General features: G+C 44.4%; 1 protein-coding gene and 1 long non-coding RNA gene across 6 annotated transcripts in view; one reads left to right on the top strand and one right to left on the bottom strand.

The window, feature by feature from the left end:
* The window catches only part of TBC1D32 (TBC1 domain family member 32), a 156,821-nt gene extending 153,188 nt beyond the window's left edge, over nt 1-3,633 (bottom strand). Inside the window, exons 1-2 of one of the 5 annotated variants that reach the window (XM_039528782.1) lie at nt 3,445-3,578; nt 2,704-2,778 (exon numbers count right to left, since the gene is read on the bottom strand). In XM_039528782.1, the coding sequence (XP_039384716.1) occupies nt 2,704-2,715 (12 nt within the window). In that variant the 5' untranslated portion in view covers nt 2,716-2,778; nt 3,445-3,578. Of the gene's footprint in view, nt 1-2,703; nt 2,880-3,444 lie in introns of those variants that run through there. The other 4 variants (XM_039528781.1, XM_039528780.1, XM_039528779.1 and 1 more) reach the window with 4 other exon arrangements.
* The window catches only part of LOC120400350, a 41,599-nt gene continuing 20,166 nt past the window's right edge, over nt 2,933-24,365 (top strand). The window contains exon 1 of the long non-coding RNA XR_005595755.1: nt 2,933-3,056. This is a non-coding gene — a long non-coding RNA (uncharacterized LOC120400350). The remainder of the gene's footprint in view (nt 3,057-24,365) is intronic.

Here is a 24,365-nt window from a genome sequence, read left to right as displayed (position 1 = left end):
AGATATTGGTGAGGAGGCCCCTATATTTTTATAAGATCTAGAGAGAATACCTTGACGAGAAACCCAAAACCCATCTCCCAACCCTTCATATACATAAGCATGTCTGAAAAATGAAAGGGTGTTGGGAGTCTTATTAGGAAGATGCCCTGGGACTGGAACCCCTCTTATAAGCCTCTGACTAATATATGCTTGATAAATTTACAGCATGGACCAGTTTGCATGTTAGAAGGGAGAAATTACTTTCTTTTCTCAGTTCACCACAGGGCCTTCTATAGTCCAAAGGATCTCTCCTATTCAACATCCTCCCACAACCTCTGATTTTTGGATTCTCCTCCCCAAGAATAGCTTCAGGGCCTGACTTGGCTGGTGCTCATAGTTTTCCCAACATCAAGAGGAAGTGAAATCAACATCATTTTTTAAACTGTCCACATGGCTGTCAATATCACAGTGGCCTGACCAGAGACTTGTAAATTTCACTCTACAGAGGCCTAAGAAAATTATGAGCAGCAAAAGTAAGGCATTAGAGCTGTCTGTATGCCAAGGCAGCAAGACATCCTTGCGTCAGCTCATGTTGTGAAGGTTTACTCTTTACTCTTTCGAATGAAGGAAAGCTTTATTTTTGCCTAGAGTAATGGCTTAAGCATCTCGTTTTCCAAGGAAAGTTTCCTACTCCCCAGCAGTGATTGGATTTTTCATAATCTGTATCAAGGAAGGATGATTTTGAGACTATTAGTGCTTTTTTATCATTTGAAAAAAAGTAATCTAAAAACTTTTAAACTCCTGTATATAAATGAGATATGCAAAAGTTAATATAATCTCTATGATGAATAACTGCCACTAACAACCACTATTAACGAATCCAAAAAAAAAAAAATACCCAGAACAATTTAAGGACCCACTTTCCACAGAAGATTTCTAATATTTAAAACCTGAACAATATTTCAACAGTCAATAACGTTCACAATTTGAATCGTTTATCTAATGATAGTGGAGATTTTTATATTTCAAAAGTGAATTCAAATTGTGGCAAAACATCATTGATTAGAGTCACATTTAATACAATCCAGGGCTTGCAACTCTACTAAAATACTATTTTCAGGCATTATTTTAATTGGTTTAACATTTTCCTTTGCCAAACTAGTAAACTTGTACAACAACAACATTTCATTTTGATCAAACACTATTCAAAATTAGCTCAAGTTTCTTGCTACCAAAAAAAGCATGTCAGAAATAGCTTTAAAATAGGCTACATTCTCTGTCATATTCTTACAACTCCATGGTGTCCATTCCCTATTTTTAAAAACCTCAGTCTTTCTAAAAAATTAATCAAACTCAATGCATTCCAAGGAGGTAAATGACACATCCTCACAAGTGTTTCTATTATCAGTTTGTGAATTTGATATTTCCACATGTAATCTTCAACCCCTTAGTAAGAGTCATTTAACATTTTAATGTTTTTTATATATACACACACACACACACCCCACATATATATACATACACACACGCACAAACAACCTGGTGTTTTTAAACTGTGTAAAAATTTAGAGTATTGGTTAACAGGCACATCTAAAAATTAAAACAAAGGAAGAAAGACCATTGCAAAGTGTTTGTAAAAACATCATGAATACTGTTTCTAGTTTGCTCTGAATAAACTCATTTGGTTTAAAACACCATCAGCTGAAAGGGACAACATAAAAGTGTTTTTTTTTAATTGACACTTTTTGTTTGTTTGTTTGTTTTTTGATTCCCTGAAAGATTTAGATCTACCTTTTAACTGAAGGTTAACTGAAATGTCAAGTCTAGTTTTCCCTGGTTTTGATATAGGACCTCTCCGTTGTGATGTCTATGACCTGTCCTGTAAAATGATCCATGTAGTCAGAGCCCTGTTCACAGCTCCATAAGAATAACGGTCCATCCGTGAGAAAAAGCTTGTAGGACTAAACTTTAACATTCTAAACAAAGGCAGGGGCGGCTCTAGGCACCAGCAAAACAAGCTGGTGCCTAGGGCGGCAAAATCTAGGGGGCGTCCCCTGCGGCCGGGGAGGGCGGCAGGCTGGGCCGGTGGACCTGCCGCAGTCATGCCTGCGGGAGGTCCACCGGAGCCGCCGGACCCGCGAACCGTCCGCAGCCGCGGAGGTCCAGCCGAGCCACGCGGGACCAGCGGTCCCTCTGCAGTCATGCCCGCGGGAGGTCAGCTGCTCCCGCGGCTCCGGGGCGCCTCCCGCGCATGACTGCTTGGGGCGGCCAAAAACGTAGAGCCGCCCCTGAACAAAGGAGTAGGGGGTAATGAATTTTACCAAAAGCCATGTTAATCCAAAATGTTAAAATCAATTTAGCTTCAATAATAAATTAACAGCATTTTAAAACTGTCTGACTAAAAATTCCTATTCCATTCAATTGCTCAACATGTACTCTTGACACCTATGATATAATCATTTTGCTAGGAGTCCAGACTAGAAATTACCTGAATTTCTAATGGAAACAAGTGGAGGTAATGTGTGGGGAGGGAGTTTTTTGAGGGGTGGAGCAGTTTTTCAGACCTTTCTTATATATTATAAAGAAAAATAAATGGGCACAGGCCAAAATGAATAATGGGTAAGGTCCCTTTCAAAATTTTGAGAGAGCAGCCTGATTTTTAATTTACAGTGGTTACAAATAACAGTACTCTGTGCACTTGACAACATAAGTGATGTCAATTACCTTCATCCACATCAACTGCTGAAATCAGAATACGGGCCCTTGTCACTCCCCGCCTAAAGAAGGTGCCTGTCAAACCTACAGATTTGAAGCAACTCAGCCGCTTTTAAAAAACCCACACAATTGAACTGCTGGCTGCCCCGGACGCTTCTACCCCGTTACTGTGCAGTGCCCAAGACGCCCGGAAACCCGCGTAGGGGCGGGCGAGTTTACCCTGGCGGCTGGCGGCCGCCTCACCGCTGCCCAGGGCGGAGGAAACACCCTTGATTCGTGGGGCTGGGAACGCGGCTCCCCCCGCCTGGCTAAGGCTCCGCAGCGTCCTGGAGCCGCTTCGGCGGGGGCTGCCCGGACATGAGGTGACGGGGGGCGGCTGGGGCCTTAACTCAGCGCGTCTGTTTCAGCGTTACCGGGGGGCGGGGGCTGAACATCACCACACTACGCGTGACCCGCGGACACCCCCCGGGGCGGGGCGGGGCCCTCTCCCTGGATCCAGGCTGACCCCGCCCCGCGCAGCACCGCCCGGTTGGTTCGCACAGGAGCGGGCCCGGCAGCCGCGCACAGACGCCCCCTTCCCCGCCGGGATCCCAGCCCGGGCAGGGGCTGGGAGCGAGTCACTGCGCCAGGCCCGGCGGAGGGGCAGGTGCCAGCCCGGGAGCCAGGCCCCGGGAGGCCTCCAGGGCGAAGGAGCGGACGTGGGGCTGGAGGTTCCCCCGCAGCGCCGCGCTCCCGGGGGGCGGGAGTCACCTTGGGACAACGGCGGGGGCTCCAGCGCCGCTTCCCCCCCACTGCTCGCAGCGACCGCTCGCGGAAGCGCCGACCCTTAGCAACTAGCCACGCGCCTGCTGCGCCGTCTCGCGGCCCCCCTAGCAACATCGCGAGAGGCGGGGCGGGGCGACGCGACTGAGACCGGGGCCGGGTGGGAAGAGCAGGGGCGTGGGAGGGACTGGCCCAGCTGCGGCGCGGGCGGTGGGAAGCCGGGGCCGCTGCTTATTTACTCGAGCGCTCCGAGCGGGGTGGGGTCATTGTGCGGGAGGGAGGGAAGTCACTGCTAAGTGACACATACTCGAACCCACCCCCCCCTTCCTCCCTCTCCCCATCCCACGAGCACATCTCCAACATTAAGGAATAAAGACTCCGGCCTGCCCACCCTCACTCAGAGGAGAAGCTAGTGGACCTGATTATCCTGTCCCTTACTATGCTTTTACATTGGTGTGATTCGTTTGATTTTAGTGCTATTAGTATAGATTGACACCAGTAGGAGAGCAGATTCAGGTACAATGGGTTACCTGTACGTACAAGGATTTATAGTATTGTAGAACAGAATTTTCCATGAGAAGACGGAAATATAATAAGTGCATTAAAATTGATACCTACTGAGATTTTCTTTCCTTCAAATAAGTGAGCACCAAGCAAGAGTGGAAGCAGGACTGCACCATAAACTTTAATTTCCATATCATTTTTCAGCAGATGGTTGCAATAAACAATACAGTGATATGGTACAATACATGTACATTGTGGAGAAAGAGATAAAGCTGATAATTATTAAATGTCATGCTACATAAATATATTTTTAAAACTTGTATAGTCATTTTATTGATTATCAAATTATCAGTGTTACTGATATTCTTTTTAAGACCCTGATCCTGCAAATGACTGGGCAAGCTTTGAGTCAACAGGGCTCTGCACGTATGCAGGGATTCACCTGCATGGACTCACTTGCAGGTTGGAGTTCAAGTGAGCAATAGGTACTTACTAATGATCTGTTATGAGGTGATAAAAAATAATGTATCAGATTGAAACATCCAAGTAGGGTTTATGAAACTTCCTGGGATGCAAGGATGACAGCTGTCAGCAGTGAAAGGAAATTGACAATATTTTGGCCATTCACACTGCCTGTTCCTAACAGGCTTGGGAAACACAGTAAAACTAACTGAAGTCTTGTCAGTTTCTGGCTTTCAATCTGCAGTCATTTAAGGCCTGGTCTACACTAGGACTTTAAGTCGAATTTAGCAGCGTTAATTCGAACTAACCGCTCAACCGTCCACACCAGGAAGCCATTTAATTCGAACTAGAGGGCTCTTTAGTTCGAATTTGGTACTCCACCCCGACAGGTGGAGTAGTGCTAAATTCGACATGGCTAGCTGGAATTAGGCTAGGTGTGGATGCTAATCGAACTTAGTAGCTCCGGGAGCTATCCCACACTGCACCACTCTGTTGACGCTCTGGACAGCAGTCCGAGCTTGGATGCTCTGACCAGCCACACAGGAAACGACCCAGGAAAATTTGAATTCCTTTTCCTGTCTGGGCACTTTGAATCTGACGTCCTGGTTGGACATCGGGGCGAGCTCCGCAGCACCTGCAACGATGCAGAGCTCTCCAGCAGAGGAGTCCGGGCAATCCAAGAATAGAAAGAGGTCCCCAGCATGGACTGACCGGGAAGTCCTGGATCTGATCGCTGTGTGGGGCGAGGAGTCTGTGCTCTCGGAGCTGCGCTCCAACAAGCGGAATGCAAAGGCCTTTGAGAAGGTCTCCAAAGCCATGATAGACAAAGGATACAGCCGGGATGCGATGCAGTGCCGTGTGAAAGTCAAGGACCTGAGACAAGGTTACCAAAAAGTCAGAGCGGCAAACGGACGCTCCGGAGCACAGCCCCAGACGTGCCGCTTCTACGAGGCACTGCATGCCATTCTCGGTGGGTCTGCCACCACTGCCCCACCAGTGACCGTGGACTCTGAGGATGGCATAGTGTACCTGGACAGTTCCTCGGCGATGTTCGCCGATGGGGAAGATGAGGAAGGGTTTGTGGACGATGGCGCAGGCGACAGCGAACACAATACCGCTTGCCCTGACAGCCAGGATCTCTTCATCACCCTCACAGAGATCCCCTACCAACCGTCCCCGCCCGTTAACCCGGACTCAGAATCAGGGGAAGGATCAGGCGGTAAGTGCTATAAACATGGAAACATTTATTTTTTAAAAAACAGGTATAGAAAAAATAGAAATACTATATAAAAAATTTTCAATGTCAAACTATATAAAAAGTAGGTCCACACATATAGGGATTGAACAATAATCCTCCTGGGACAGTTCAACAAAGCTCTCAAAGAGGTGCTCGAAAAGCCTCCGCAGGAGGTTCCTGGGGAGAGGTGCCTTATTTGGTGCTCCGTGGAAGCACACTCTTCCGCGCCAGGCCATCCTAATGTAAAGGGGAATCATCGCCTCCACAAGCATGGCAGCATATGGTCCTGGTCTGTGCAGGGCTTCTCTTAGCATCCGCTCTCTCTGACTCTGAGTGACCCGCCTCAGGGTAATGCCGTTCTGGAAGTGCTGCATCTAATTAGGGCAATTAGTGTACTGTTACTATTGTGAATGGTAGACTTTTACTTTGCATAAGAATGACCCTCGCTTAACAGCCACGTGTTGGAGGCCACAGAGGAAAAGCATACAGTGATCTTTCCCGTGCACTGCCGGGAGGGGCTGGAAAAGGCTCAGACTTTATGCTTTCCAGATTGCCTTTAGCGGGAGGGCACAGCTATCCATTAACTGTTAAGCAGACTCTACTGTAAGGCTTACCAGGACTGGCTGCTAGACGGATTCAGCTGTCCCTCCCCGCTTGGCATCTCTCCTGTGCAAGACCGCAACCACTGAAAGCGTATTCCGAAATCTCGAACTTGTCCTGAGATCTCGTGAGACTAGGTGCCCTGTATGGTCTTGTTCACAGAAACTGACTAGACTGTGTTCACTGTTCGCAAACATGTATCTGTTCAAGGAAATCACTTACTTTTTCCCATCACACAGCTTCGGCTCTTTCCCGGACTGCCCCGTCATCCACCTCGCAGAGGCTGGCTAACATTAGGCGGCGAAAAAAAAAGACTAGGGACGAGATGTTCGCGGAACTGATGGCCTGCTCCACAGCCGAGGCGGCAGAGCAGAGCCAGTGGAGGGAGACCCTATGTCAGCAGCATCGCACACACATCGAACGGGAGGATAGGTGGCGGCAGGAAGACCAGCAGGCGACTCAAACGCTGCTTGGGCTAATGAGGGAGCAAACGGACACGCTCCGGCGCCTTGTAGATGTTCTGCAGGACCGCAGGCAGGAGGAGAGAGCCCCCCTGCATTGTATCTGCAAACACCCTCCAACGCCAAGAAGTCCTGTCCCCCCCTCACCCAAAATTACAAGAAGGAGGGGCGGTAGGGGCCGTGAGAACTGTCACTGCACCACAGCAGAGCGCTAATGTACCAGACACCTCTCACGCTATAAATTTGTAGAAGCACTTCCCTTACAGGATCACCCAGGCCCAAATCCAAGTTTCATCCCCCCACTGTGTAGTAGATTATTAAAAGTGGTTTGCTGTTATTCACTGTTTCCTTCACGTTTTTCGTGTAAGAAGACTTTGTGTGTAGGGGGGGGGGAATTTTAATTGCACTGGATAGCCTACATTACCAGCGTACAGACTTGGGGGCAGGGTCAACTGCAGGGCACACACAGACTGCAGTCACTAGGCACCAGGGTCAGTCTGTGTGGTGTATGCTGCCCCGGTTCATTCGGTGATGTGTACGCTTGTCCAGGGTCCTAGCGCCTGCCATCCCCGAATGTTAAGGCAGGCTGCCCTTACCATGCACTTCCACCGTAGCCACGAGCCTCTCCGCTGCCCTGAGCCCCAACAAGAGCCCTCATCCACAGACAGATACTCACCCTTCCCCCACACCCCTCACCCCTTCCTATGCCCAAACCCACAGCCCACAGCCGTCATCCAAACCCCTATCCAAAGATGGCACCCCTCGCCCCTTCCTGCAAACCCACCCCTTCCTGCAAACCCACCCCTTCATGCACAACCACCTGCAACCGTCCCCCACCCCAGAGACCTATGTAGGAGCAGGAGGCTGTCATTCCTCTATTGTACAAGCGGTCTGTACATCAGTGCGCACCGTACCCAGCACAGTATGCATCCATGTTTCAACCCCTGAACAGAAATGCAAAGTAAAAGAAAGATTTATTAACAATTACTGTTCAGTTTAATTTGTGTTTTGGAAGTGGGGGAAACTTGGAGAACGGGGTATGTACCGCAGATCTCACTCAACACATAGAGACACAGGCCCAGGATCAGCTTCTCTTAAAATCAAGTGGAGAGTCATAGGTTACCCTGCTCTCCGAGGAAACTTGCTTTCAAAGCCTCCCGGATACACAGCGCTTCCCGCTGGGATATTCTTTCGGCACGGGTGTCTGGCTGAGCGTAAACAGCAGCCAGGCGATTTGCCTCAACCTCCCATCCGGCCAAAAAGGTCTCGCCCTTGCTCTCACAGAGATTGTGGAGCACACAGCAAGCAGCAATAACTACGGAGATATTCTTTTCGCTGATGTCCGAGCGAGTCAGTAAGCTCCGCCATCTCCCCTTGAGACGTCCGAAAGCACACTCCACCACCATTCTGCACTTGCTCAGCCGGTAGTTGAAGAGTTCCTTCTCACTGTCCAAGGCGCCTGTATAGGGCTTCATGAGCCAGGGCATTAGCGGGTAGGCTGGGTCCCCAAGGATCACTGTAGGCATCTGCACATCCCCAACCGTTATTTTGTGGTCCAGGAAGAAAGTTCCTGCCTGGAGGCGTCTAAACAGACCAGAGTTCCTGAACACACGCACGTCATGAACCTTGCCCGCCCACCCGACGAAGATGTTGGTAAAACGTCCCCTATGGTCCACCAGTGCTTGCAGCACCATTGAAAAGTAGCCCTTTCGGTTAATATACTGGCTGGCCTGGTGGGCTGGTGCCAGGATAGGGATGTGAGTCCCATCTATAGCCCCACCGCAGTTTGGGAATCCCATCGCGGCGAAGCCATCAATGACGACCTGGACGTTTCCGAGAGTCACTACCTTTGAGAGCAGTTGCTCAACGATTGCGTGGGCTACTTGAATCACAGCAACCCCCACGGTAGATTTGCCCACGCCAAAGTGGTTCGCTACTGACCGGTAGCTGTCTGGCGTTGCAAGTTTCCAGAGGGCTATGGCCACTCGCTTCTGCACACTCAGGGCTGCTTGCATCCGTGTGTCCTGGCGCTTCAGGGCAGGGGCCAGCAAGTCACAGAGTTCAAGGAAAGTGCCCTTACGCATCCTGAAGTTTCGCAGCCACTCTGTTTCATCCCAGACCTGCAGCACTATGCGGTCCCACCAGTCCGTGCTTGTTTCCCGGGCCCAGAATCGCCGTTCCACACCATGAACTTGACCCATTGCCACCATGATCTCCACTGCGCGGCGTACCCTGCTTTGTGAGAGGTCTGCGCCACTCTCCTCACCGCGCTGACGGAGCCTCCTCGCCCGATTTCTCAGCAGCTGACTGTGGAAGAGGTGGACGATAAGGTGCGAGGAGTTGACAACGGCCATAAGTGCAGCGATGATCGCAGCGGGCTCCATGCTCGCAGTGCTGTGGCGTCCGCGCTGTAACCGACCAGAGAAGGGCGCGAACAGATTTCCCGCCGGCGTTTTCATGGAGGGAGGGCGTGATTGACAGTTTGATGACGACAGTTACCCAAAACCACCCTTGACACATTTTTCCCCCCAGCAGGCATTGGGAGCTCTACCCAGCATTCCAATGGGCAGCGGGGACTGCGGGAACTGTGGGATAGCTTCCCACAGTGCACCGCTTCGAAAGTCGACGCCGGCCCCGTTAATGTGGACTCAGAAATTCGAATTAGTGTATTTACTGTGGATACACAAATTCGACTTCATAAGGTCGAATCCACAAATTCGACTGAAGTAGATTCGAAATAGTCTTGTAGTGTAGACAAGGCCTAAGAAGCTAGATGAGCTCCTGCAGAAGTTAGGAGGATGAAACAAACTGGGCAGGAGGGAGAGGAAGAGACTAGAAAGAAGGCCCCAAAAATGAAGGTAAAGGGAATATAGTTTCAAAGTTGTGACAACGACCAGTCAGCTTAATAGGGAAGGTACAGGCACCTAACACCCACTCTCACCTTTCTTAGCAGCTGGAGAAGGATGCTGGGCTTCTTACTTGCTCACTGCCCTTGGCACCTGCTGGCTTTCTCCATGTTTTCCATACTGTCCCTGCTTATCAGTTTCTGATAGACTTTTTAAGTCTTGATAATAATATAGGATTATATTGTACCCCCCCTTCATTAAAAATCTGTGGGTGAGTAAGCTTCACAAGGTTCACTTTCAAGATTTTCCTTGGAATGTTCCTATCAAACCAGATAGGAACAGAAGATTTGAGACCAATTATATCGAACCAATAAGTTTTCCTAAAAACACTTTTTAATTTAAAACCTTTATTCTTAATTTATCTATTCCGGTAATTAAGGAATTTCCAGGGAAAGCCGTGGCAAGCTAACTTCCCTTGAAAGGACACGAATATAGCCCTCTGATCAAGAATAGACAGTTAAGCAGTAAATCTTTGAAAGCAAAAGTAATATTTATTTAGAAGTGAGTGGTGACAGTGAAAGAATAGAGATAGATATAATAGGGTTACAGTTAGAAAGGGAATGAAATGGCATGGCAAATAAAAAATGCAACACTATAATAATTTTAATCTGGCATAGAACTATATAACAGAATCATTTGCTTTCTACTTTATACCTTATAACACTCAAGCATCTAACAATAGGTTAATTAAACATTCAATATTAAATACTTAAACTAAGCATCTTGTAAGTACTGGCCTGGCGGTTACTAAATGGGTAGGAGCAGATCTCACTCAGACCACAAACATCCAGCTTTATTTACACTTGAAGCCCATACATTCTAGGACAGTAAAATAAAAGAAAGACTGGACTTATAAGGGCTTTCTTAATAATCCCTCTAAATCATGTTAGAAGTCCTTCTGCTCTATGCCAGGGGTCTCAAACTCAATTTAGCTTAGGGTCAGTGCCAGTCCTCAAATCCTCCCAGCGGGCCAATAATGTCACTCATGCCACCCAGAATCCACCTCCCAAAATTCTGCCCCCCCCCAACTCCACCCCCCACCTGCCCACGGTTCTGGGAAGGCATTTGGGTGGGAGAGGAGGCCTGAGGTAGGGGATTTGTGTGCAGAAGGGGTGAGAGGTTGGGCTCTGGGAGGGAATTTGGGTGGGGCAGGGGCCCTGGCGTGCAGGCTCTAGGATGGAGTTTGGGCGCTGGGTGCAGGCTCTGGCCTGAGGCAGGGGATGGCGGTGCAGGAGGAGGGGGTGGAGTTGCAGGCTCTGGGAGGGAGTTTGGAGGCGGGATGGTGTGTGTGGGAAGGGAGGGTGCAGGCTCTGGGAGGGAGTTTGGAGGTGGGGGGGAAAAGGTGGGGTTGCAGGTTCTGGGAGGGAGTTTGGGGGTGGGAGGGGTATGTGGGAAAGGGGTGAGGGTGCAGGCTCTGGGAGGGGGTTGGAGGGGTGGCGCTTACCTGGGGCAAGGCGGGGTGGGGGGCCTCCACGCGCTGATGCCCCCAGGCACCGCCCCTGCAGGTTCTCATTGGGTGCTCGGGACAGGGGCAGCGCACGGAGGCATAGCCTCGCCCTGCTCCGGGGCGGCAGGGAGGGGCCAGCAGACACATGGAGCGAGCAGGCAGATGCCGCTCAGCTCCGCTGCACTGCCAGGGCCCCGGGCCATTGTAAATCACCTAGGGGGTGAGGCCAAGGGAGAGACCCGGCCCTAAAACTGCTGGAGCCCTGCAGGCCACACTGGAGAAGGTCGCAGACTGCAGATGGCCCACGGGCCAGGAGTTTCAGACCCCTGATCTATGCTTTGGGAGCGATGTTCAGGGAGCACTGATGGCAAACTGTGTTGTTGTTCAAGGGGCTGCCTGCTTCCACTGAGGTAAAGTTTCTCCTCAGGGAGCATATATAGAAGCCTGCTTGGCTGCTGCTGAGGTACAGAGGGTCGCCTGTATATATTGGGGTTGTGTTCTTGAAAAGGTATACACAACATATACCAGGGAATTGTTCCCCATAAGAAATAATAGAATAACGGGGATCCGTTCACTACTTCACCACACTCACCTATGACAATGCTCTTTTTGCCTAAACAGTGTATCTTTTTGCAATGGCAGGTTAAATAGTACACATTTTACACATAAAACATTTAATAAAATAATGTAGAACCCTACCATTCAAACACATAGAACATTTTAATACAGTAAATACAGTACAGCAATATAGTATAAAACAGAGTCAATTACGCTAAACTTAGGTAGGGGTGGTGGCTGGGTTTTCTTGGGCTGGCTTTTCCGTGGCTGACTTTTTGGTTGCAGAAGTCTTAAAAAAGGATTTTATCAATGTCTGTTCTCCTGCATGAATTTTTGAATGATAGATCTCCGTGTAACAAGCCAGTGCATCATTGAGAGCTCTGGGGACATGGGCAGACCATTCATGAAAAGGATCACCGCTCTGTATGATTTCCATCATCTCATCCAGCAATCCAAAGAAACAGGAGAGATTCTTTGTTGCCAAACTCCTGGTTTCCTGCCCTATGTCGTCGTCATCATCATCATCATCTTTGCTTTCTTCAGATATCCATTGTTGGTCCAGCTCAGTCCATTTCTCATTTGTCAATTGTTCAGCGTGAGACTCCAACAACTTCTGTACATCATCCTTCTTCACCTCCTTGAAGCTGACATCCTTTGCCAACTTGACAATTTCTTGCTCAAGAGCAGGAATGGCATCAAATCCCATGAAGCTGTGGACAGCATCTGGGCATGCACGGCGCCAAACGCTGTTCATACATTGCAAAGTGACCTCTTCCCATGACGCGTCAATGTTTTCCATGCTGTGCAAGATGTTGTAGGACTTCCAAAACTCCTTTACACTGGGCTTTCCTTCACCTGCCATCTCCTTAATCAGCATGGAGAACGTCCTCTGTAGATAGTAAGCCTTGAATGTGGCCATTACATCCTGGTCCATAAGCTGCAGCAACAATGTGGTATTGTGTGGCAAAAATAGGACCTTGACGTTCGGGCAGAGGGCTTCATAGTCCAGTTCATGGGCTTGCATTATCCAGCAGAAGCAAATTATCCAGCAAACTACGGGGAGACAAGACTTGACGTAGCCCCTCATTGCTCTTGAGTTTTCACTGTGGTAAACAAGCAAGGGCTTCAACTTATAATTGCCTTCTGCGTTTCCCCTAAGCAGAAGGGTTAAGTGATCTTTTGAAGCTTTGCACCAAGGGGCAGTCTTTTCAGCATGAGAAATATAAGTCCTCGTTGGTATCTTCTCCCAGTGAAGGCCCATCTCATCAACGTTAAAAACTTGTTTTGAAGAGTAGCCACCTTCAGAAACAATTGTGTATAGCTGTGTAGGAAACACTTCAGCTGCTTCTTCATCCGCACTAGCCGCTTCTCCTGTGACTTTTACATTATGTAGATTGGCACACTTCTGAAATCTGTAGAACCACCCACAACTAGCATTGAAGGCCTCCTTTTCTGCTGTTGAGCTCTTTCCCTCTCTTTCCTTTAAATCGGTGTACAGGCTTTTGGCCTTCTCCTGAATCAAGCTTAAATTCACAGTCATTTTCTTTTCATGGAGGTCATCAATCCAATCAGCAAACATTCCATCTTCTCCATTGTACTGCTTCTCTGTTTCATTATCTTCATTGATGACAATTTTGTAGCACTTCTAGTGCTTTCACGAATTCAAGCAGCACTCTTAAAAATTGAACGTACCATTGAAGCAAGTAAACCGAGAATATGAACAACATCAGCTGCATGCTTACCTCTTTCAATATGCTTTATAACATCTAATTTCACTTCTAATGTTACACTCTTATGTTGCCTCTTAGACACAGGCCCACTCTTAACACTTTGAACGCATTTTGCACTCATGATGAGTACAGGACAGTATTGTACTCTGGGCCGCACCGCCTCTTCCCGTCCAGTTCTGCCTTCTCCTCCAAGCACCCCATCCCCACTTCTCCCCCTCCCTCCGCGCCTCCTGAATGCCACCTAATGGCTGATCGCAGCAGGCAGGAGGCATTGGGAGGGACGGGAAGGAGTCCCCCATTCCCGCTCCTCCCTCACCTCCCCCACCTCTTGAACACTGCCTAACAGCTGATTATGGCAGGCAGGAGGCACATGAGGGAGGAAGGGGGAGGAGTTAATTGGCGGCCCTGTGGGCCACTGGTGGATGCAAGTACTGTACTGTATAATAGGGGAACATGTTCCAATTTACGTCGGTCCCGATCTGTGCAAACCACAGATATGCAGATCAGGACCAACATGAATCAGAACACATTCCCCTATTGATTAGCGATGGATATCCGAAACAACGGAAAAGGGGATGTATCCCAGGGACCCCCTATAGCTGCAACGGTGGCCTCTGCTGTCTGGGTGGTAGAAACGGCTATTGCCAAGGCAACCTTGGAACCCTGCATGGACTGCTGTTACTGCTGCTGCAAGAGCTGCTTGGGAACGATGCTAGCAAGCGTGGGTTGTAGTGCTGTTTTAACTGCTTTGCTAGGAAGGAAAGGCCATTAGCTACTTACAGAAGCCGTTGCTATGGCTTGTGATGCTGCTACAGTAGTAGCTGCTTTGTGAACGTTTGCCACTAGTGAGCGTTGTCTGAGGCTAACGAGCATTGTCAATGGTTGTAATCATGGGTAGCTAGCTATTCTGCTGCTGTAAGGCAATAGTTAGCTTTCTTACCCAGCAAGGTTCTGCTGGTGTGGTTGCCGCAGCTCTGTGAGTCCACTCTCCTTCAGGTTCCTGTCCCCTACAAGGTTTTAGCCTGCTGGCTGTCTCCTTTATATACGATTGGCAGCTCATTAGCTATAATTTATTATCATAATTCAACCAATCAACTTTCAGGGATTTATGTCATGTGCACCGACATGTGACACTCAAGCTCAACCAATCAGCTTCTAGATATTAGCATATATTAATTATATGCTAATTAGGCATGTGTACTAGTAGCCCCTCCTTCTCCCATAGACTTTTATGGGCTCAATGTATTCCTGTGGAGTTTTTCAGCTGACCTTTGGATGAACCCTAGCTACTTCCTGTTTGAAAGCCCCATGTATTCCTATGGGCTTCAATGGATCACTATGAAATTTTGCTGAGTCATTCCCCACAGAAAATGGAATTTACCATTGCATCACAGGAAGTGGAATCATTACATCATAGGCAATGGACCCCCATGTGTCCTAGAAATGGGATCTCTCACTATATTAAATCACCCGATAGCCGCCTTTATTAGATTTTCTAATTTAAACTATTCTTAATTTGTATTTAATTAAAGATTTATTCCTAAAAATAATTACTGTTCTGAGCAATCCAAAGGATCCTGATACTATCACCACTCATTTTATGTCCAATTAAGCCCTTTATAATTTTTCTGAATTTAAACCCTTTCTCGAGGTTTCTGCAAATCTTCAATCTAAAATGTTGTAAGGCATTTTGGGCAACAGAGGCAAAATCTCTGGTCACAAAAGGTAAGAGACATGAGGCCGGAGAGCCAGACTTTCATCCCTGCAAATCCTGGGGATCAATGGAGAAAGCTCTCTTTGAGACTGCAGCGTACTTTCTAGGGTGATAATTGGCCCTCATCAAGGAAGTGCAGGAGATTTCTCCCTTCGCAACAGAGGTTGCATTCTTGGAATAGAATTTAAGCTTCTTGGAGCAGTATTAATTTTTGTGCAGTCAATCACCAAGCTTGAAGGACAGGATGCAGCAGAGAACAGCTGTTTTCTGGCATGCTTCTCCCAGTATATAGAGCTCCTGTTCTACAGTTTCTGGATCAAACACTTCCAGGTTCTCATGCGGAGCCCAAAGAGGAATTGATGTTTTCCCTCTCATGCCTTCTAACCCAGTTCTGTTGTCTTCTGCTCCCTTCTGCTCATGTTAGTTGAAGTAAATTACTGTACAAGCTTTACTATCTTCCTTTCTTTCTTTCTTTCTTCACAAAATATCCACAGAAAAACTTCCTATAAAATGTATGTGGCAAAATCACAGGTTGTGAACACATGAACCTACATTTTTATCAATAAAGTTCATAATAAAGTTCATGATCTGACTTGATAGCCCTGAGTTGGCACTCAGCACTGTTATGCAAGAGTCCTTTCTGATTTGTTGTCCCAATCTCTAACCTCTCCTGGAATAGGAGAGGCCAGGAATAACAATTTTAGGCCTGATCCACATACAAAATTGTACCAATATAAAGGTGTGATTTTATAATGATTTAGTTAAGTTGGTGCAATGTTTGTTTGTGGACTCTAGTACATCAGTTTAAACTTGGTTTGTATATGTTTAGCTATCACCAGTGAAATAGAAATTGAACTGATATTAGCCATTTTAAACTGATATAATAAACAAAAATGGCACCAGTTTAACTAAACCAATCTAAGTTAAACTGGTGCAACTGCTGTAGATAAGCCCTAAGACAGGCCTTCTTCCAAGTGGCAATGGAAAACACTAACACTAAGCTAACTGTGGCAGGCTTTCCCTTAAAAACAAAACAAACAGACAAAATTTGTATTTATGCATTCACCATGAGTTCTTTTTGTGTTTGTTTTAATACAGAGTCTTTGAATATAATTACATTAATGCAGATATGTAGGAACTGCTTTCAGTGTTTCCTCATGATTTCAGGCAAAGGTGAAATAAATGTTATCAGAGAAAGGCAATGACAAATGGAAAAACTGTGGTCCATGAAAGGGAAAATTATCTTTTGGAGTTGTTTTAAAGAAGCTGTTTCCCATAAATAAGTAAATAAATGTATTCCATGTGTGAAAATCTGTGACATTGTAGAAGAAATTTTGGAAGCCTTCATAATCCATTGCTAACTTTGGGCAATCAGCAGCTTACCTTCCCGTGATATGCATGCTACACACCATCCATCCACCTCCTCTCAGGTTTTCCCCTGCTATGATGTCACCCCCACCCCCATACCTTCCATGCTAACTTTCTCAGTGTTATTTTCCTTGTTATGCCTAATGTGACCAAAGTACATAAATTTGTGTCTGTTGATTTCTGACTTCAGGGTATGCTTCTCTCCAACAGTATTTCTAACATAGGCATTCAACTTTTTTTTTCCCACCCAGAAGATACATAAGAGTCTTTGCCAGCACTACTTTTCAAAAGCTTAAATTTTCTTTGTCAGCAGCATTAACTTTCCATGATTCATGCCCATAAATGGTTATGGAAAAAATTGGGTTTTTCAGCAGTCACACCTTCATAGATTTTGAGATGCTCTCATTTTTCGACACTTTCTTAAGGGAGGCCAGACCAAGCCATCCCTAGTCATCTTCTGATTTCTTTGGAACAGCATCCTTGGTTGGATATAGAGGATCTCAGATATTATAATAAATTACAATATTTTAGAATAGTTTTATTTTGTATTCTAATTGGCTACCAAAATAGTTTGATTGTTCATCTCTAAATGTGGGTATAAATCTCAGTGTTAAAAGGTATCAGGCATCAGCATTAGGTCAGTTATTTGTGCTTTTCTCTTTTCCCCCATCTCACTGAATTATTGCAGTACCTAATAATGTTTTTGATCACTGCTTATTGATTTGGTGTGTAACTAGTTTAAGCTATTCTATTTACTGCATTACAAAATAGGTAAGAATGAAGGCTTAATGGCCTTTATCACCATTATAGTGACTAAGAGGTAGAGCCAAGATTAAAACCCAGAACTTTCTTGCTCCCAGCTTGGGGCTTAGTCCTTAATAACACCACACATCAAGTCTTTCACCCTGTACAATACAATACAGAGAAAACACTCTGCACTTAAATAATGAATAACAATCTCAATGAGTCAATAGCAAAACACGTCTCAGTGACAGTAGTACCTGTCTGGATGGCCAAGGCAAGGATTTAATGTGCCAAATTCTTCTTTGGTATAACTTCAGGGGATGCAAGAACTTAATCTTGGGTATGTCACTGTTTTTGTATGGTTTTAGGCAAATTGCTTAATACTGCAAAAAAACCAGGAGTACATGTGGCACCTTAGAGACTAACAAATTTATTTCAGCATAAGTTTTCGTGGGCTACAGTTCACTTCTTCGGATACATAGAATGGAACACACAGACAGGAGATATTTATACATACGGAGAACATGAAAAGGTGGAAGTACGCATACCAGCTGGAAGAGTCCAATCTGGTTTCTCAATTTTCTCATTGGTAAAGTGAGGCTAATAAAATCCACTTCACATTGCTAATGTGAAAAGTACTATGAACATGTAAAGCACGATATAAGTGCGAACTGGTGGTTTTACCATAATTCTCCAATATAATCTAACAGTAATTTTTCTTCTAATTGTTTTTTGTGGTTTATACCATCTGTAACCTGAAGGTGGCAGCAATATTTAACTGCTGCCATGCACATCTCTCAGATTTTTGAAGCTATTGACCTGAAATTTGATGTTTGTTTAAGCATTAGTTTATTAAGCAAAAGAATATGACAGTGTGGGGTTTTTTTGTTGCAATTACTACACAAAAATATCTCCCATTGTGATTTTTCTTTTGTGGTGGAATTACTAAAAGGTGTGATTTAAATTCCTTCTTTGTAGTTAATGTATGCAAGGTAAAGCAATAAACTATAAATAAAAACAGAGTTGCACCAATCACCATGCCACTTGAATGTGGTATATTAAAACTACAGCTTGATATCTCAGATACCAAAGTGAGCACATTATACAAGCATGGAATAAATACAAAGTAAAGAATAAAACATAGATTATTATTGTTTGCTTGCTTTTAGAAAATCTCTGATAGAAATTCGCAGATTAAAGGGGTTGGTTGATTTCTGGAGAAGTTTCCTAAAGTACTAAAATGTTTTGTGCTAATAAAACACTCTGCTTTCACACACAGTTAAAATTATTCATTCCATTGACTTCAGTGAGCTTTGGATTACTGAACATTGTGGGATGAGTTACCTAACCGATGTCTGGGCATCTCTCCCATTAACACTACAAAAGTTATCTATGGACAGCAAGTGGAGAATATAAATGGTGCTGTGGAATCCCACTCAGTCCTTCTTCACAGTTTGATTTTGCACCATTTATAATCACTCTGTTTCTAGTCAGTCAGCCAATTTTATCTCCACACCAGACACCATAATATTTTAATTCAAACAACATCCTTTTTATCTACCTCCTCACATCACATTTGTTTTGAACTCAATATACTTCACATTGTTTTCAAGCATTTTTGTTACACGCTGGGGCAAAGCAGTTATTGGTGGTTTCATCCATTGTAGAGTCATCTGATAAATATTATCCCCATTTGGAGACTTGAGTGCACTTCTCCAAGCAGAGTGGATTGGGACCTGCAGATCCCAGCTGCAGTATAGTGGGAAGAAGCAGCAAAGAATCCTGTGGCACCTTATAGACTAACAGACGTTTTGCAGCATGAGCTTTCGTGGGTGAATATAGTGGGAGGGTCATCATGGAAGAGAGAAATGATATCTGCAGGAAACTCTCCCCGTTTACCACTCCTTAGAAGCCACACTTGTAGTGCTTTGTGGAGTTCCAGCTCTGCAGAAGGGAAGGGGCCATACTGCTAAGGGTGGTTTGGAAGCAGTACAAAAGCTGAGGGTTTCCGCATGGATGCTCATTGCCTCCAGTGGATCCCCTGATAGCCTCACTTATTTTGTCAGTTGAGTGACCACAGCTGATGGAAAAATAAGGAAGAAACTCCATGGGTATAAATTTACATACTCCTATGTGAGTTATCCCTACGTAGGGACGCATGGGGGCCTCAGATTTTTAAATAAATCTTTACTACCCTTCTGTTTTATAAGGAATCTGCTGGATTGTCACAATTGTTTTTTTGTACTTCTCCTATTCTTTTACTGAACATGAGTAATTTTTCTTCTTTCCTCCTAGTAAGTCCCTATTTAGTATCCATAAGATCCTGCCACACTGTCCTTTTAATTTCAGCAGGTTTGCCTTTCAGAAGCTGAATACCTTTATAACTGCCTGCATTTAGTCTTGTCTTCCTTACAGTGAATGAGTACAACTAGTCCACGATCTCTTGCTCAAGATTTTTCATACTAATTCCTAAATTAGTAAATTAGCTAAATACTAATTCCTCTGAGAGTGTCAAACTAGTATTTTTCAGAAGCAATTCATCAACTCCCCCTCTTTCCTGATGTGGTGTTCTGCAGCTGACACTTCTGTGAATTCCCTTTTGTTTTCTGTCTGTCTCAGCTTAACCTGTACAATGTGTCATTGTTATCAATTACTTCATTGTTCCATCTGAGTTACAATGCTTTTGTATAGAGAAACCACACTCTCTCTTCCTTTCCTCTGTGCCCCATCTTTACACAAATTTTATTCATTAATATGAACTATAACATTCCATGCATAGGGTTTTCCCACTACAGTTCTGTAATACCAGTACCCAACAAGACAGAATTTCCTCTCTAGCATCACCTCAAGTGTTTCCCATCTTCCTTCTATTTGTATGTAGAGCCAGACACTTAAGATATCTGCTTCCTTAGCATTTAATGTGTAATGTTCATATTTAGTGAACTGTACCTTTCCTTTCAGGGAGAATACAAAGGGGTGGGGAGATCTAATTAGAAATGATACACAAGTAGGTTTGCTTGGTTCATTTTTAAAGTGCTTCAAAAATGCTTTCTGAGATTACTCAACTCAAGCGGAGTGCCCCAAGTGTCGGTCCTGGGGCTGGTTTTGTTCCATATCTTCATTAATTATCTGGAGGATGGCATGGACTGCACCCTCAGCAAGTTTGCAGATGACACTAAACTGGGAGGAGTGGTAGATATGCTGGAGGGTAGGGATAGGATACAGAGGGACCTAGACAAATTAGAGGATTGGGCCAAAAAAAATCTGATGAGGTTCAACAGGACAAGTCCTGCACTTAGGACGGAAGAAACCTATGCACTGCTACAGACTAGGGACCGAATGGCTAGGCAGCAGTTCTGCAGAAAAGGATCTAGGGGTTACAGTGAATGAGATGCTGGATATGAGTCAACAGTGTGCCCTTGTTGCCAAGAAGGCTAACGGTATTTTGGGCTGTAGAAGTAGGGGCATTGCCAGCAGATCGAGGGATGTGATCATTCCTCTCTATTCGACATTGGTGAGGCCTCATCTGGAGTACTGTGTCCAGTTTGGGGCCCCACACTATCAGAAGGATGTGGAAAAATTGGAAAGAGTCCAGCGAAGGGCAACAAAAATGATTAGGGGGCTGGAGCACATGACTTATGAGGAGAGGCTGAGGGAACTGGGATTGTTTGGTCTGCAGAAGAGAAGAATGAGGGGGGATTTGATAGCTGTTTTCAATTACCTGAAAGGGGGTTCCAAAGAGGATGGATCTAGACTGTTCTCAGTGGTAGCAGATGACAGAACAAGAAGTAATGGTCTCAAGTTGCAGTGGGGGAGGTTTAGAATGGATATTAGGATAAAGTTTTTCACTAGGCGTGTGGTGAAGCAGTGGAATGGGTTACCTAGGGAGATGGTGGAATCTCCTTCCTTAGAGGTTTTTAAGGTCAGGCTTGACAAAGCCTTGGCTGGGATGATTTAGTTGGGGATTGGTCCTGGTTTGAGAATGGGGTTGGACTAGATGATCTCCTGAAATCCCTTCTAACCCTGATATTCTATTATTCTCCTTGGGACTGAATTCTGCTCTCAGATGCTCATGCTCACTTTAATAATGTGTGTGTATGTGTGGGCAGAATTTGGCCCTTAGTTTTCCAGACTATGTCAAGCTATATCAACTTTTTAGTGGAAGTGTGTATATATAGGACCATGAAAGAATTATGCTTTGTTTCTGAAGTATTTTGAATAACAGTAAACTAGCTATGACGTCTGCAACTGCCCAAGTGCTGTTAAAAAAATTAAAAGCATTATGAATAGTAATATCAGTGTTTATTTCAATTCAGGAAGACAATATTTTGTACTTTTATTTTCTTTTAGTTGTTTAATTTCTCTTGAAGACTGCTGTAATTTTACATCTAGAAAAGTTTTTAGATCTCATGTAAACAGCTGCTGGTGTGAAGTAGTGGAAAAGGGAGAAGGAATTTTACAACAAAAACAGCTTTAATGCCTTCTCACCATGACATGTTGCTCTTTTATCTGTACACTGAAGTTAGTATTTGGTTCCTAAGTGAATTATGCTGTGTAATAGAAGGTAATTAGCGCGCGCACACACACACACACATATGGTGTTAATAGATAATTAATCCTAATCTCTTGGAGAGAAAAAAATGCATTACATATATGTCTTTTCTAAAGTTAATTAGTATAATTCCAATAAATTCATTGGAATTATGTTATGGATGAATTTGGCCCAATAAGTCTGCAAGTATATTTAATTACCATGCATCATAAAATAAGCACCAGGTAAGAAAGAGAATAGTTAATATTTTACTGATAGTTACTGTAGAGGTTTGTGGCATAAGTAAAGGTCCAGCAGTGGCTGTATCCATCAAATTCATTCCCATTTGTGATCTAATTCCAGATTTGATTCCAGGTGCCTACTAGAGAAAAGATATCTAGTAACTCCCTTGTACACTTATACTGCAGAGTTAACCCCTTTGCACAGTATTTCTCAGGCTGAAACTAGTATGTTGACAAGGAAGTAAAGTAATGTTTTATTTTTTAGTACTTTTAAAAGTAAATATAATGTTCATAAAAATGCCACATAGATACCACTGCAGAACTAAGTCCCCTGTTAGCCACAGAACAAGTATAGCATCCAGTGCAGACTTCCTTGCCACTACCTTACAAATTTGCTTCCACCCTGACTTAGATGGACTGTGAAAGAGTAGTTTTTATTTTCTATGAACTCTCACTCCTTGACCTTGAAGCAGGAACAGCCAAAAAGCTTGCCAATTTGGGAGTTTGTGAGAGGGCATCATATCGGCTAGGGAGTGGTTAATGTGCTATTTTATGTGCACATCACAAAAGTCACTATCACAGTCAGCTCTAATTGGCATCTTTGTTCACACTCTCAGCAGAGTAACCCCATGGAAACTGAACTGCCTGCTAGTTAATGTTTGCAAAGTGCATTGAAGATGGAAAGCTCTGTCTAACATAATTTATTGCAAACTCTCAATCTACAGTACTAGGTTATGCCACTCAAAAAAAATGGCACCATAGGCTCTAGGGCCTAGAAGTATGAATCATCTTGAGGTTAAAGTGTGGCACTGAGAGTCAGCTGATCAAGGTTTATTCCTAGCTTTCCTACAGATTTCTTATTTGATTTTAGCTGAGACTTTTAGGCCCGGTTCCTCAAAGGTTTTGATTTCCATCAGCGCATAAATAACTTTGAGGATCTGGGTTTAATTCCTCTATTCCTTGGTTTCCTCATCTGCAAAATGGGGACATATGGATGTTGTGAGCTTTTTATTAGTTGATTAATGTTTATAAAGGTCTCAGGATTCTCAGATGAGTGGTGCTACACAAGAGTGAAGTATGATTATAATTTTTGTAAGTAAATGAATATTTTTTCTCTATTCCTCTTCCTGGCCTCCCCCCCTTACTCAGTACTGTTTTCTTGCCTGAGCACTGTGCTTGCCTTGGAAGGTGATGGGCTCACTGAAGGGATGAAGAAATCAGGGGAAGAGCCTCAGCTGATGTAAATTGCCGTAGGTCCAGTAACTTTAATCAGAACCCTCTGGTTTTAAGAAGGATGGACCCAAATCCCCAAATTTGATTTCAGTAGGAGTTGGGCACCTAAATACCTTTGGGGATCTGGGCAGTTGTGCTTACTGCTGAAGTGTACTTGGCTCTTTTCATTTAGTATCTTGAAGAATTTTAATGAAATGTCCCTGCTCAGTGTATAGCATTTTAATGTCACTAGCTTCCTTTGATGCTTTGTAGCACTAAATAATTGTAATATCAATGTGTTTTATATTCATTACCTTATTTTTATATACCTTATGGCAGTGATGTGTAATATATTGCATAGAACTCAATACAATAAATGTAGTGATGAAATCAGTCACTTTAAAAAAAATCATTTTAATAGGTGCCCTAGTTGTGGCGAAATTTATATATATATATATATATATATATATATAATGTAAGCAAATTCTTCTTCTTCCTCCCACTTTTTTATTGAAGAAACAAACAACAGTAAATTGAGTGTAATTTTCATGGAATTTTATAGAAAAATAGTTCTTGATATGAATTAGAGAATAACATTTCATTGAATTCCATAGCTTTTAAACCTGATTTTTAAAATTCATTTTATCCTTGTAATGCTCTGTTTCAAGTGTAATTTGAAGCTCAGTCCTGAGAATTGCTGCACACTCTCAACTATTGAAGTTAATCAGTGTTTGACCTTGCAGAATTGGATCCTTGATCTTCCTCCTATCTGCTCACATATGGTCAAGGTTTCTTTAATTATAGAAACCATAGAAATGTGGAAATGGAACGAACCTCAAAAGGTCATCTAGTTCATCTTCCTGCACTGAGACAGGATTACATATACCTAGACCATCCCTGACATGTGTTTGTCAAACTTGTTCTTAAAAGCCTCTAAGGATGGAGATTCTACAACCTCCTTAGGTAACCTGTTCCAGTACTTAATTATCCTTATACTGTAGTTAGAAATATCTTAACAATATATAACCTAAATCTCCCTGGCTGTGAACTAACCTTGTTACTTATCCCCTGCCTTTTGTGGACAGGGAGAACAATTGATTACTGTCCTTTTACAAACAACCCCTTCAAACATATTTGAGGTCTTATCATGTCCCCTTTCAGTCTTCTCTTCTTTAGACTAAACATGCCAATTT

Source organism: Mauremys reevesii, linkage group 3 (assembly GCF_016161935.1).
Source record: "Mauremys reevesii isolate NIE-2019 linkage group 3, ASM1616193v1, whole genome shotgun sequence".
Taxonomy (NCBI): Eukaryota; Metazoa; Chordata; order Testudines; family Geoemydidae; genus Mauremys; species Mauremys reevesii.
This window is presented reverse-complemented; position numbering and strand designations above follow the sequence as displayed.